The sequence below is a fragment of the Macaca mulatta genome, chromosome 18 (assembly GCF_049350105.2).
Source record: "Macaca mulatta isolate MMU2019108-1 chromosome 18, T2T-MMU8v2.0, whole genome shotgun sequence".
NCBI classification, from domain to species: Eukaryota; Metazoa; Chordata; class Mammalia; order Primates; family Cercopithecidae; genus Macaca; species Macaca mulatta.
The window spans coordinates 77,348,760-77,364,682 of NC_133423.1; the positions used below are offsets into that span (position 1 = coordinate 77,348,760).

At 37.1% G+C, this 15,923-nt stretch overlaps 1 protein-coding gene across 17 annotated transcripts in view; it reads right to left on the reverse strand.

The window, feature by feature from the left end:
- L3MBTL4 (L3MBTL histone methyl-lysine binding protein 4) overlaps positions 1 to 15,923 on the reverse strand; it is a 449,613-nt gene that overhangs the window by 273,291 nt on the left and 160,399 nt on the right. For all 17 annotated transcript variants that reach the window (XR_003724606.2, XR_013408124.1, XR_013408125.1 and 14 more), the window contains 5 exons: positions 10,187 to 10,291; positions 8,996 to 9,131; positions 6,880 to 6,971; positions 5,265 to 5,419; positions 4,108 to 4,184 (listed from right to left, as the gene is read on the reverse strand). Coding sequence is in view for 13 of the 17 variants with exons in the window: in XM_015121580.3 (XP_014977066.3) it covers positions 4,108 to 4,184; positions 5,265 to 5,419; positions 6,880 to 6,971; positions 8,996 to 9,131; positions 10,187 to 10,291 (565 nt within the window). In the remaining 4 variants the exon portion in view is untranslated. The remainder of the gene's footprint in view (positions 1 to 4,107; positions 4,185 to 5,264; positions 5,420 to 6,879; positions 6,972 to 8,995; positions 9,132 to 10,186; positions 10,292 to 15,923) is intronic.

Sequence of the window (15,923 nt, forward strand, 5' to 3'; positions counted from 1 at the left end):
CATAGGCATAGAGACCAATGGAACAGAATTGAGGGTCCAGACATGAACCTAAACACCCACAGTAAATTTATTTTCAACAATGATGCAAAGACCATTCAACAAATGGTGTTGGAAAACTGGATAACCAGAAGCAAAAGAATTAAGTTTAACCTCTTCCTCATTTCATACACAGAAATCAAATAAAAATAGATCTATTGGCCAGGTGTGGTAGCTCACACCTGTAATCTCAGCACTTTCGGAGGGTGAGGTGGGAGAATCTCTTGATAGATAGTGCTAAATCCTCAAAACTCTGAATTTGGCAATAAGTTCTCAGATTTAATACCAAAACCACAAGCAACTATAGAAAAATAAACAAACTGGATATCATCAAAATTAAAACCTATTGTACATCAACGGACATTATTAAGAATGTGAAAATGCAACCTGTAGAATGGGAGAAAACATTTGCAAATCATCTATCTGATGTGGGTTTAATATTCAGAACATATAAAGATATACAGTGTAATAAGTTAATAATACATAGATAATATAATAAAGACTGATAAATGGACTTAATATTTAAATAACAATATCCAAATAATAATTAAAAGACAATCCAGTTGAAAAATGGGCAAAAGCCCTGAATAGCCATTACTCCCAGAAAATATACAAATGACCAACAAGCACATGAAAAGACGTTCAACATGATTGGTCAATAAGAAAATGCAAATCCGAAGCACAATGAGATACTACTTCATAACCACTAGAATGGTTTTAATCAAGAAAACAAAATAACCAGGTTTGCCAAGGATGTAGAGCAACAAGAAGCTTTTTGTAATACATTGCTGGTGGGAATATAAAATGGTGTAGGTACTTTGAAAAACAACTTGTCAGTGCCTCAAAATGTTAAACGTAGAATTAACCATATGACCAAGCAATTCTACTCCTAGGTATATGCTGATCTAGAACTAGAAATACCATTTGACCCAGCAGTCCCATTACTGCGCATATACCCAAAGGATTATAAATCATGCTACTATAAAGACACATGCACACGTATGTTTATTGTGGCACTATTCACAATAGCAAAGACTTGGAACCAACCCAAATGTCCATCAGTGATAGACTGGATTAAGAAAACGTGGCACACATACACCATGGAATACTATGCAGCCATAAAAAATGATGAATTCATGTCCTTTGTAGGGACATGGATGAAGCTGGAAACCATCATTCTGAGCAAACTACCACAAGAACAGAAAACCAAATGCCACATGTTCTCACTCATAGGTGGGAATTGAACAATGAGAACACCTGGACACAGGGCAGAGAACATCACACACCGGGGCCTGTTGTGGGGTGGGGGTATGGGGGAGGGATAGCATTCGGAGAAATACCTAATGTAAATGATGAGTTAATGGGTGCAGCAAATCAACATGGCACATGTATACTTCACGTTGTGTACATGTACCCTAGAACTTAAAGTATAATAAAGAAATATTTTAAAAAAGAAATAAAGATATATGTCCACAGAGAAAATTGTACATGAATGCTTACAGTGGCATTTCTAGTAATAGCCAAAAGGTACAAATAAACCAAATGTTCATCCACAGATCAATAGGTAAACAAACTGTGGTATGTACATACAATGAATGTTATTCAGCCATGAAAAGGAATGAAGTACTGAGACATGCTACAACTGGAATGAACCTTGAAAACACGATGTCAAGTGAAAGAAGCCAGATACAAAAGGTCACATATTGTATGATTCCTTTCATGTAATATATCAAGAATAGGAAAAGTCATAGAGGCAGAAAGCTGATTAAAGGTGTCAGGGCAATAGGGGTATGGATGGGTATAGGGAATGTCTACTTCATAATCACAGAAATCTTTACAGGGAATAAAAAAATTTTGAAACTAGAGAGAGCTGGTGGTTGCATAACCTTGTGAATACATTAAATACCACCAAATTGCACACTTTAAAATGGTTAACTGTATGTTGTGTGACTTTCACCTCAATAAAAAAAGAATAAACTACTTAGTAGCAAATTTAATAAAGTAAGTACTAGACTTGTAAATTGAAAACTACAAATTATAATTGGAAGAAAATTTTAAAAGGCCTTGATAAATGGAAAGAAGTCCTGTGTTCATGGGATGAGAAACTTAATATTGTGAAGAAGACACTACTCCACCAATTGATCTACAGATTCAGTGCACCACTATCAAAACCCCAGCTGGCTTTTTCTTTGCAGAAATTTACAAGTTAATTCTAAAATTCAGATGGAAATTCAAGGGACTGAGAAGAACAAAAACAATTGTGAAAAAGAACGATGCTGGAGGACTCATACGTTCCAATTTGGAAATTTACTACAAAGCTACAGTAATCAAAGCATGATACTGGTATAAACTGGACATACGAACCAACAAAAAAGAACTGAGAGTCCTGAAATAAACTCATACTCTATGAGCAATGGATTTTCAATAAGGGTGACAATAGGGAAATAATAGTCTTTTGTAACAAATCTTTATGATCTTAGATTAGGCAATGCTTTTGTAGACACAACTAGCATGTTAATGATGGCACAGTTCTGGACCTCTAATTCCAAATGTGCTGCACAGAATTTTTCTAGGCTCACCCAACGCCAAGAGACTGAGCCTATTCATGAAGCATAGTGAGAACAAGCTGGATGCAGTGGAGAGGTTATTTCACCAGATGAAAATGGTAAGAAGCATTCCACATCTCTAGGCACACCAACTCAAACCACATACTCTTGAGATCTGACGAGCATTTCATCTCATCTTAAGGAACATTATTCTAAAGTTAGTTTTAGCCACTTTTACAGAAAAATAAAACAAATGACTCTAAATCTCTCCATATATCAAAATCAAAATTTAAGGTGTTAAATATTTCATAAAACCTTTCTAGACCAAACAGGCATTTTTTAATAATTTGTGATTTGGGTTTGGCTTCTTTATTGTTTTTAATTCTTGAAATTATCTTCACTAAATTCAAGAATTTGATGAGAAATCCTAGTATTTTTCTATATTTAAGGCAAAAACATTAAAAAACAGCAAAAGTATGAATCATTTGAAACAAAAGAACATTTGCTCCATTCTAGAACGGCACATCTCTTACTCTACATTTCTTTTTGTACATTTTTCATTGAAAGAAAATATCTGTCTGCTCGAACACTTGTGTTAAAAATACTAAGATTATACAGCCTGTACGTCTAATTCATTTTTAAATTAAAAAACAAAGGGACTTGACAGAGCAAGTCTCTAAACATTTCATAATATTTCTGTAATGAGAAAAAATAAATAACTCGATAGAGTCCTTATTTAAATGTTTAGCTAAGCTGTTAATTTGGTTTGCGGAAGGAGGTCTGGCAAGTTCTGCAGACCCATTGGTAAGTTGGTTCTTACTGCTTAGATTTCTGTACTTCTACATTTAACTCCAAAGTTAATTATATTTAATAATCATATCGTTCAATTAATTAAATTATTAGATAAATTATGTAAGTAGAAATAGCTAGTTTTAAATATCAGTATTCAACAATGGTACCCATTTGTTGGATAAAAATTTTTAGCAACTTTGTTTTAATGGCTGCCTAGTACATCTTTTTTTTTTTTTTTCTTTTTTTTTCTCTTGAGACGGAGTCTCACTCTGTCACCCAGGTTGGAGTGCAGTGACACGATCTCAGCAACTGCAACCTCCACCTCCCAGGTTCAAGCGATTCTCCTACCTCAGCCTCCCGAGAAGCTGGGATTATAGGTGCCCACCACCACACCCAGATAATTTTTGTATCTTTAGTAGAGATGGGGTTTCACTATATTGACCAGGCTGGTCTAGAACTCCTGACCTCAGGTGATCCGCCCACCTTGGCCTCCCAAAGTGCTGGGATTAGAGGATAAGCCACCACACCCAGCACCTAAGACATCTTTATAAACACAGTTCATCTTCATTATGGGGAAGGAAATGCAGGTTTCAGGCACTTGGTGGTCAACAGAATCTCACACAGCATTTTTATAATATACCCTGTATTAAAATACGGTCTTCATAAACAAAATAAAAATGAGGATTGCCACTTACAGAGATGACTTCAGAGAAAGTCCAGGCAGTCCACTCACCTTGGGGTGCTATCAGAGTTCTTCCATTCTCCTGACACCAACCAACTGGCTGGACGTAAGGGCTATTAACATCACACCTGGAGAAACAGAACTCTATTTTACATTCCGTTTTACTTAATGCCAGACAAAGAATTCAAGAGTAACAGTCATTCTGGATATCAAGAGATACCACAGAAAACAGTACTTCACAGCTGGAGAGAATTAGAAGGAATTTTCAGTACTGTATTAGTAGGCTGTTACCACACTTCTCTTTCACATAAGCTTCTTGAAATTTAAAAGTATAAAATTAACAGGGGATTGGCAAGGACCTGAACTGCCAGTGACGTTCCCAAAAAAAGTGAGTGAGCATTTTAATAAACTTCTACCACTTCTTGCTGGCAGCAAGAGAAAATATTAATAGGACAGCCCAATCAGACTGCAGATGACATTTTTTCTCCCCATCCTTTTCAAAGAACCCAGAATATTCTGCCTAAGACACATATACAACAATTCCTCTCTGCTTTGCCTCTGAGTTCAAAGCAGAAGACAGGGCCCATCAGGCACATGAAGAACCACTGCCTCAGGCACGGACGTGGAGATTACTCAGGACATATGTGGAGAAATGCTGTAAAAATTATTTTTGCCATGACCTCTTGCATATTTCAGGTTTTTAATCCAAAAAAAAAAAAGAAGAAAGACCCCTTTCAACTCATGCCATATTATTTTAATGGCATGGTAGCATACATTTTCTCCGCTCCCCATACGCTTTCGAAGAATTCACTCCCATTTTCCTAGAATCTTTCCTTTTAAAAATGTGACAAGGTACATTTAAGGTTTTTCAGACCAAAAAAAAAAAAAAGAACCATACTGGAAGTTTTTAGCTTCCTCTTCACAGAAATGTTTTCCTTACAAACTAGACAAAATACAGCAAAGTGTCCTTAACTGGTTATATTATTTCAGACGAGGCTTCACCGGGTAACCTCTACAGATGGAGAACTTTCTAGGGCACTTTAATGCGGTCATTCACATGGAAGAGAAGGAAGTGAACAGTCAATCACCAAATTCCGGATGCTCATCACTATTACAACAGCAAGAAGAGCGACAGTGCTAGAATGAAAACAAATTCTTAACATCAAACATATGAATACACAAAAACAAAACACACATTCGTATCTCACCAGTAATCGTAACTATCATCCCAGTTGTCAAAATGCACTAGTAAGCGATCTTCAACAATATCTGCTATGGTCGCCACACACACCAAGGAAGGGTTCTTCCTGTCGACGGCTTCCAGCTTCATTCCAACCTGAAATTCTTTAGGCATTGGCCCATTCTAACGCAGCACCAGCAGGGGAAGAAGCACAAAAAGAAACAGGACACCAAATAAGACTGAGCCACTGTCAAAAGTTCTGTGTTTACATCAGCAAAGTCTGCAGTTGTCAGCGCTTAGCCTCTGGACAAAGCCAGCAAATGCCTGTAAATATATCTGGCAACTGTCACATAGTTTATGCTCATAACAAAGGCCCAGGAAACCAGTTTTCCTTTGTGCTTTTGTCTTTTCTTGTGCAGGGAGGTTTTATTTCCCTTATCATCTTCATATTTCCCTCTTTGATTCTTAGAATAATTTGCATTAATTTTAAAATATGATGTTTACATAAGTATCAAATAATCTTCTCTGCTTCCCATAGGCTTCTGAAGTTTCCAAATGCCACTATTTGAAAAAGTGGTGAAGATACACTCTAATTAGCACCAAAGTATCCTTTCAATTTGATTACTCAATCTGAAAATAAGTGACTTTTTCAATATTTAAGGAATACATGCTTAAATAAAATTATAATTTAAAATGTGAATTTATACATATTTATATACATTTAATATATAATTTAAATTTATAATTTAAAAATGTGAATGCTTTTTTATTATCTGTGCTTTTTTAGTATAAAAATACCATGAACTATGATTTACAATAACTTAACAATTACAAACCCACCCTTCATATATCTATAATTAGCCAGTCCTGGGATTTAGGGAGTACACATAATATCTGGGGACTAAAAGAGGATTTTTTTCTCTACTTCTCTTTTATCAAACCCTGATGTTTACTCTCCTTCAGCACATTCTAATTTTACAGCAATTTCACATTTTAATAGCTTCTTTTCTTGATACAAATCTATGAAACATAAGTAATAATTGTATAACACTGCTTTCCAGATCACAGAAGTCATGTCTAGAGAAATTCAGTGAGTGGCCTGCACAGTGACACCGCCTGCCGGTGGCAGAGTCAACTTCTGGGGTTGCAGCTTATTCTCCTCTACTGAAGGTTCACCAGATTTCTGGGGACACAGATGGCATAAGAAGTGTGATCTACCCAGATCCTCAGAACACTCCTTCAATTAGTACAAAATGTTACTCTTGTTTTCATTACACTTAAACAAATCTAGGCTGGGTACATTCAAAGCCTACTTAGAGTATCTGCTGGTTTCAAAACACCAAAACCAAGATTAAAGGATTAACTCATTGTAAGAGAAAACATTTTTAAAAGATACTTTTAATTTTAGTAGGCTTTAAACATAAAGTTTTTAACTTTTCCCATCTACTTGAAGTAGTTATACTTTTAAAGGAAGAAAACCAAGATATGCCCATAAGAAACTGACGAACTAGGTGAGAAAAGTCATAGGAAGTTAAGAGTTTCCATAACTTCTTCAAGGATTAAAATAAAACAGAATATATAGTGAATTTTAAGAAATTTAAGCGTGGGCAAATTTGATTTATGCTAAGAAAGAAAATACTTACAGGACTTCTGTTTCTGAATAATTTCTTCGGAGCATTTTGCAATTTGCAGGCCTTCAGGTAATCCATCCAAACAAATTTATCTTTTCTATAACCTAAGAAAAAGCACGGATTACTCGGAATGCCCAAAAGACATAATCACATGCATAGTAAATATATTAGGTTGGTGCAAAAGTAATTGCGGGTTTTGCCATTACTTTTATTTATTTATTTATTTATTTATTTTTTAGATTTTTAAAATTATACTTTAAGTTCTAGGGTACACGTGCACAACGTGCAGGTTTGTTATATTTGTACACATGTGCCACGTTGGTGTGCTGCATCCATCAACTTGTCATTTACATTAGGTATATCTCCTAATGCTATCAATAACTTTTAATGGAAAAAAAAAAACAATTACTTTTGCACCAACCTCATATTATTATTATTAGTGTCCTGTCATAAATTCAATGTCCTTAGCACCCACAAAAGATTTAAATTAAAATCTTCAAATGGTTTCACCTTTTTAAAATATATTATGTTCAAAACTGTTGACAATGCTTCCCCATCACGCACATCATTGCCATATAATTTCATATGCTCTGATACGGAGTCAGTACTCTGGTGGCTTGATGGGAGTCTCATCGCCCATTAAGGCTTTCCTGAATGGGCAAAGGGATGAGACCACAGTTCCCGCACCTGTCCCCACTCCTGAGGAAGCAACATCACAGAGACCATCAGAGGTCCTGATGGTGCAGCCATCCAGGATGCCAGGCACAGAAACCCCTTCTCAGTCCAAAGCCCAGTCGACAGCTCCAGCTTTCTGCGCCACGTCTTTACAAGTCTCCCATTAGAAACTGCTGCATCCTCCCATTCGCATGCCCTAGCGTAGCTCTCACACAGTGCTGGCCACACAGTACAGGCTCAAAATATGGTTCTGAGCACCAGCCTTGGAACAAGAGTCAAACTCCATGCACAGCCTTCCAGGCCTGGGAACACCACCCTCTTCGTCCCCGAACTTCCCGCCTGGGCTTCTCTGCTGTCTCCCTGAGATGACTCGTCCTCGCCAAGCACACTCCTGCCCCGGGCACCTGCTCCTGTTCTTCCCTTGGATGGCTTACCCAGACACCACACTGCTTCCTCTCTCAGTTCACCCACGTCTCCTTGGGACATTACGTCGACAGAGAGGCCTTTCTCTCCCATGCTTTCTGAAAGAGTGTCCCTGCCGCCACCGCCATTATCCTTCTCCTCTGACATGAAGCCCCATGGAGACAGAGACATTGCTTTACTTGCTGTTGCCCCCAGTGCCTCACGTGGTAAGGGCTCCATAAACACCTACTGAATGAATGAGCCTGGAGCCTGTCACCAGCTTCCTTGAAACCAGCAACCTCGAGGGACTCTGCCATCAGGCTCAGGGGAGGATCCTGGGGGATACCCTGAGTGGATAACTAAGAATAAAGGACTACATGTTGACTCCAGAAGTTGCCACAGTCATCAAACAGTCTGACACCCAAGCCAGAGACCGTGTACAGAAGTTTGCTGTGCAAAGATATGAGCCCATCAGCATCATCCTTGACCACATCCCCACCTCACTAGCACACAGCAAATCGAAAAGGTTTTGGTCACATCTGCCTGGCCCAAATTCCTCTAGTATATAACAACACAATGATAGTTTTCATTCCCATCAAAAGAAAATAGTGATTTTTCTTTTTCATAGTTTCATGTTTCCCATGATTCCTAAGTTTGAAACAAATTATTTACAGTGAATCATGTTTCCTCACCTTGCAGTATCACTGATCAGATATTTCATTTCAACCATGATTTAAATATTAGTCTGCACTCCTTATAAGGTTTAATAAACTTTATATGAAATAAAATAAAATGTTTTCATAATATTTTATTTCTACCCTCTGTACATTATCAGAATTTTTGACCTAAATAGTCATTTATGCTTTTCTTTAAAGATATTTACTTCTAAAAATGGTACCATTATAGTCTTACTACTCTTTGTGGATCACAATTTCATTTTGGAAACCAATTCTCACCAGGATCTCTTGTTAGAATTTCATAAAATGTTGTTAAAATATAAGTGAAATGCCAGTTGATTCTCTTTCCAGTTGGTAAATGTATCCTGGCTTACCCTTAGGGATGTGCAATTCATGTTTGGTCTTTTCACACCATCCTACTGGATGAATGTCAGGGGAACCAGCATTGGTCCAAAAATCATAGCAACTTAAATAACCATCAAAATGAAGTCTTAGACGGTAACCACAAACCTGCAAGACAGAAAGTTTACAATCATTTGTTAAGTGCCATGTATTTGGAATAGACACAAAATTCACAAAATATTTACATATTTTGTCAGTACTATCAACATATAAGATATCTACCCAAATATTTCCATTAAAGAACAAATTTATGGATGGCCTCTGATTAAGACAAAATGGTAATGAAATTAGACCCTGTCTTATAGGTATCTAGTGCATTCTGCAAAAATAGTGACCCTTTTACCCAATCTAGGAATCTGAGGGTCAGTTTATGTATTCATTAATTAACTGTTTTATTTATTAATTCAATTCCTGTCAAATATTCCCTTCGGCAACCCTATCTTCTGCCCTCTGGCCTGGATTCATATTCCAATACAGTGTAAGCTAAAGTACAAAGCAAAACTAAAATAGGCATGGCCTTGTTTCAACTCTAACATGTGTATCCAGCATACTCAATAAAGAGAATAATAAAGCGGTCTGATAAATACATCCTCTAGACATGTGGTACAACTTTAATAGCCATAATCAATCAGTAAAGTAAATAAATGTGACTGTTATGTTCAATGCTATCAGAAATATAAAGATCTTTTATTGATTTAATAATATGTTTAGTAACTATTACATTTTACAAGCCATTCATCAAGAGCTCTCCACTCTAAATAATTTTCATAAAGTGCATGCATTTATATAAATGTACAATGCATATGCATTAATATTATTCATACACATTTCTCATTAGTTCAGCTAAAATGTGAATAAGTACGTCTCGGCTAATAGGTGAAAGAAAACACTGGGATTCACAGATTGTTATCAACCTCAAGTGAAAATTATTTACCCGTTAAGTCAAGAGTAAATGCTAGTTGATAAAAGACTTATTAGAAAATTCATCTTCAGAGAAGGAAAAAAATTCACTAAGAAATATAGTTTCACCCATCGCTGACTAAGATAAATCCATAATGCATTGGAACTTATTCATAATAAATATCAAACAAATTTGTTATTTTCTAGAAAATTATCTTTCTATCACTATGCAATTAGCCCAAGACAGTAACACCACCTCTTACCTCCGCTACAGAAAGCACACAGAATACTGATGGATGTCGGGGATCAATGCCTTCTAATCTCATTCCAATCTGAAAACCATTTTCATGCTCGGGAAAGGACTGATCCTACAAAAGTTCACGACATGACATTAGCCACTGAGATTTGTCACAGTTTTACATTAAAACATTTGGTGTCACCTTAGGTGAAGTCTAAAACAACTGAACTCATAGAAACAGAGAGTAGAATGGTGTCTACCAGAGGCTGGAAGTTGAGGGAATGGGGAGATGTCAAAGGGTACAAAGTAGCAGTTAGGAAGGAGGAATAAATGGTAAGTATTTAAGGTGATGGATGTGTCAGTATGCTTGATTCAATCATTCCACACTGTGTACATACAGCATAACATCACCGTCTACCCCAGGATTATATATGATTATAATTTGTCAAAAACATAAATCAAATAAGTTTTTTTTGTTTTTGTTTTTGTTTTTTTTTTGAGGTGGAGTCTTGCTGGAGTGTATTGGCACAATCTTGGCTCACTGCAACCTCCACCTCCCAGGTTTAAGTGATTCTCCTCCTCAGCCTCCTGAAAAGCTGGGATAACAGGCACCTGCCACTGTGCCCGGCTAATTTTTGCAGTTTTAGTAGAGACAGGGTTTCACCATCTTGGCTAGACTGGTCTTGAACTCCTGACCACCTTGGCTTCCCAAAGTGCTGGGATTACAGGCGTGAGCCACCACACCCAGCCCAAATAAGAATTTTTTGAAAAAATGTACTGTATAGTTTAGAAACTCAGTGATCTGGCTAAAGACGGAAGACTGTTCTTACATGTAGTTAGCGCTCAAGAATGGTTTCATTATATTAATGTGCTTTGAAATAGTACCTGCGTGAAGTTATGTGTTCTATGAACTTCCCATTTATTCCTTTTGCCCATTTTTCCTTCCTGTACCCTGGATAACATCACTTTATTATATGGATTACCTACTCTCAGTCTGTGACTTGGCTCTTCACTGTGTTTACAGTGACTTTATTGCAGATAAACTTATAATTTTAACATAGTGAAATGTATCAATTATTTTCTATACATTCTACAGACCCAGCCTATGAAATCCTTCCTAACTCTGAAGCTACATATGTATTTTCCTTTTTTTTTTTTTTTTTTTTTTCTGAGACAAGGTCTCACTCTGTCACCCAGACTGGAGTGCAGCGACACGATTTCAGTTCACTGCAACCTCCGCCTCCCAGGTTCAAGCAATTCTCCTGCCTCAGCCTCCAAGTAGCTGGGATTACAAGCACACGCCACGATGGCCTGGCTATTTTTTGTATTTTTAGTAGAGACAGGGTTTCACCATGTTGGCCAGACTGGTCTTGAACTCCTGACCTCAAATAATCCACCCTCCTGAGCCTCCCAAAGCGCTAGGAGTATAGGTGTGAGCCACTGCGCCTGGCCCTGGTATTTTTTAAGACTGTTGAAGTTTCTTTCTTCATATTTAAATTTGTAGTACAACTGAAATTGAGTTTTCTATGGTGTCAGGGAGAGGCCTACTTTTCTCACATGGAAAACAAATCATTCAAGAAAAGCGTTTTGAATAGTCCATACTTGAATTGATCGGCAAAGTCAGCTCTGTCATATCTGGTTTCTACATACTTGTAGGTCTTATTTCTGACCCCCTCTTGTGTTTCATTGACTTATTTGCCTATATCACACAGTTTTATTTGTTTATAATGAGTCTTTCTATTTAGAAAGCAATCATTTCCATATTAAGTTTTTTAAATTCAGAAACTTGTTCTCTCTCCCATTTAATCTATTCACTTTCATCTGTCAAAAATGTTTTTCGATTTTCACATAAAACTGCCACAATGCTTTGCTATATTTATTTCTAGATACCTTTAAATGTTTGTTGCTATTTTTGCTGTAATATTTTCACAGCAGACTTCCTAATTTGCTCCAATTCATCATTATTTTCTTTAAGCACACACTTTTGAACAGATTCAGCATTATTAGTCAGTTTATTCTTAATTGCAAATAATCATATACTAATGGAAACTGGTGACTACAATCGAGATCTATTAGATCTAGAGCTGCATTTAATCACTAATTGTATTATTATTTAATATTGCTTAACACCTGAATGCCTATTTTGGGGTTAAAATTTATTCTTTGTAAAAATTATTCCCGGGGCCCTGCACAGTGGCTCACGCCTGTAATCCCAGCACTTTGAAAGGCCAAGGCAGGCGGATCACCTGAAGTCAGGACTTCGAGACCACCGTGACCAACATGGTGAAACCCCATCTCTACTAAAAATACAAGAATTAGCCTGGTGTGATGGCGCGTGCCTGTAATCCCAGCTACTCTGGAGGCTGAGGCAGGAGAACAGCTTGAACCCAAGAGACAGACGTTGCAGTAAGCCAAGATTGGGCCACTGCACTCCAGCCTGGATGACAGAGCGAGACTCCACCTAAAAATATAAAAATAAAAATAAAATTATTCCACTGGGAAATTTAAAAGTTGCAACAACAAGACAGTACAGAGAGCACATGCATAGATAGCCTTTGCCTAGATTCACTTGTTGTTATGTTTCACCCGCTTTGCTTCACCATGTTTACTTACGCTGTGTCTCCTGTCTCTGCAAGCATATACACAGATAGAGAAACACACGGATACAAATTCTTTTCTGAACATTTTGAAGGCCCTTCATTTACCCCAAAATAATTTTCCCCAAGAGCAGTGTCTTTTCCCTAAGAATAGAACATTCTCTTACAAAACCATAACCCAGTTATAAACTTCTCTGAATTTAACATTTATACAATACTTTTTCTAATCTTCCATTCATATTCCAATTTTGTCCATTTGTCCAATAATATGCTTTCCAGCATTCACCCCCACACACTGCCTGCAACGCAGGAGCCAGTCTAGGGTCGGATGTGACGAGCTGATGAGCCTCTTCAGTCTTCCTTAATCAGAAACTTTGCCCAAACCGTGTCACGATCGTGTATAGCACTGACATGCTTTTAAGAATGCAGAATTTCCCCTCCTCTGATTTGTTTCTTTTTTCTTTTTTTAGATGGAGTCTCGCTCTGTCACCCAGGCTGGAGCGCAATGGTGCCATCTGAGCTCACTGCAACCTCCGGCTCCCAGATTTAAGCGATTCTCCTGCCTCAGCATCCCGAGTAGCTGGGATTACAGGTGTGCACCACCATGCCTGGCTAGTTTTTTTTTTTTCTTTTTCTTTTTGAATTTTTTTTTGTTTGTTTGTTTGTTTTTAGTAGAGACAGGGTCTTACCATGTTGATCAGGCTGGTCTAGAACCCCTGTCCTCAGGTGATCCACTGGCCTCGGCCTCCCAAAGTGCTGGGATTACAGGCCCTTCCTCTGACTTTTTTACTAGAACATTCCTCATTTTGGGTCTGTCTGATGCTTTCTCAAGATTTGATTCAGGTGGTACATTTTTTGCCAGAATACTACACGGATGTGTTGTGTCCTTCTCAGGATGTCACATCCAGGGGCACATGCTATCTCTCTGTCCCTCACTGCTGATGGTAGTTTTGATCATTCAATCACATGTTGTCCAATTTCTTCACTAGTTACATACAAAAGGCACATATACATACATTCATACATAGACATGTACACATGTATACCCATACATACATATATATTGTATAAATCATAAGTTCAAACAGATATGTCTAAGTCTAATCCCTCCCCAAAAGGTTTGTTCTGCCCTCCTGCATCCATTTTGTGTTTCTCCTTGAACAAAGTCGACACATGTACTCATTTACCAAATCCTACAGGGTCTCTTACAGTTTCAGAACTGTTTTACCCATACTGTCATAATAAGAAAACCTATTTTAAAAGCTCAAGATTTCTTTGCAGTTTTCCCTCCCTCCTATGTCATCCAAGAATGGAGTATATAGTTAAAAACTGTGTTCATGAACTACTTGGGTTCCTATTTGTTCTCTCTTCAGTAAAGTTACAATATCTATTTGAAATACAATTGAATTCAAATTTGTTCAATTTGCTTTCAGTTCTTAATGATTTTTTAAATATGTAGCACATTAACATGTTCCCAAAAGTTAAAATTAGCAAAAGTTACTCAAAAATGTTACCTCTTCCTCCCACATTCTATCTACCGCATTCCCTCACACCACCTCGTGGAGGTCACCAACTTCACTGTTTTCTGGTTTATGCGTCCGAAGCTGCTTTTTGTAAAGATAAGCAGTTATATGTAGGTTGTTCTTATTTCCCCTTCTTTCTCACACAAAAGGCAGCATACTATGCATGCTCTTTTGCACGTGGCATTTTGCATTACTAATGTCTCTTGGAAACCACTCCATGTCCATTCCCAACTGTTATGCACACTCTTTTTCATGGCTGCATTGTACTCCACTGTGTATAGGGACCACAGCTCATTCAACCTTCTTCTAGACTTGGATGCAAGCCTTTTTTTTATATAAGCATGAAATAATTTAAAAACCTATGAATTGGCTTGTAAAATGTCATTAAATTTTTCTTACATTCTGAGATCATTTTAGAAGCTTCTAAGGAAAAACTTAAAAGATGACAAACCCCAAAAGGAAATGGCAAGAATGAATGATTTCTCAGGAATATTTTATTTCTACAAAAATAAATGTCATGTGTGTGTTTAACTCTCCCAGACTTCTTCTCACATCTACTATGTTTTCCAGCAGATTGTATTTAACAAGTTTTGTGTGACTACCTCCTGTTCACTGCTTTGAAATTTCTCGGTTAACTTCAAAAGTGCCATACACATATACAAATACACATGCACACAACACTGACAAAATGCAAAGAAAAAGGTAGACCACAGGGAGAGAATATTACTAATGCTGACAGGAAACTTAAGAAGCCATAGAAACTGAAAGAACATTGTTTATGTTTTAACAAAACTGAAACACTACAAAATTAGGGATGGGGAGGAAACAGTGTTATGTTGAGCAAACCACACCGTCTTATCACATGTAATTGATTAATTTGAGACATTGACAAAACTTCCCAGCCAGAAGTGAAGATGATCAATGTTACTCTTGTCAGCCTTTCAAAATGGTTTCCCAATGGAACATTTGGGAGCTTTCTATAACGTTGCAAGTAACACTACATAGCTAAAACAGACTGGGCATATCTTGGAGGGTTTCAAATAAAAAATAAAACATTCATTTTAGCAATCTAAAAGGCAACATTTAGTGAGAAATATCACTGCCTTTCATCAGTCTCTCTTCTCTGTTCAATGGTTTATTCACGACCTGACAGATTTTAAATTTTTTTTCCTTTTAAAAAATCTTATATTTCAGGAATATAATTGATAGCTGTGCTTATAAGATTATATTTTATGGTAAGAAAAGATAACTAGAATCACAGACTTTAAGCAAACAATAGGCCCATTAAATTCAGTCATAAAAAATCATAAGGTTCAGAGACCTGGAAAAGCTTACAGGTCAACTCAAGCCCAGAAAGGTGAATAAATTTTCTCTAGGACACACGACCAGTTTAGTAGCCAAGTACAACTAAGGACTTGTGTCTTGTGAAAACCTGCCAGCTGTGTGTTCCACATAAAGGGACAGAAGCGGCAACTAAACAGGCAAAACAAAACCTGGCTCGAGGCCATGGAAGGCCCCAAGGACATTTCCAAAGAAATGCCAGTGCTCTTGAGTACAAAAGTTTGTTCCATCATTTTCTTTTCCCAAACAGCCACAAAATAACATTTTCTATATGAAATTGATTTATTTTGTCACTAATAAA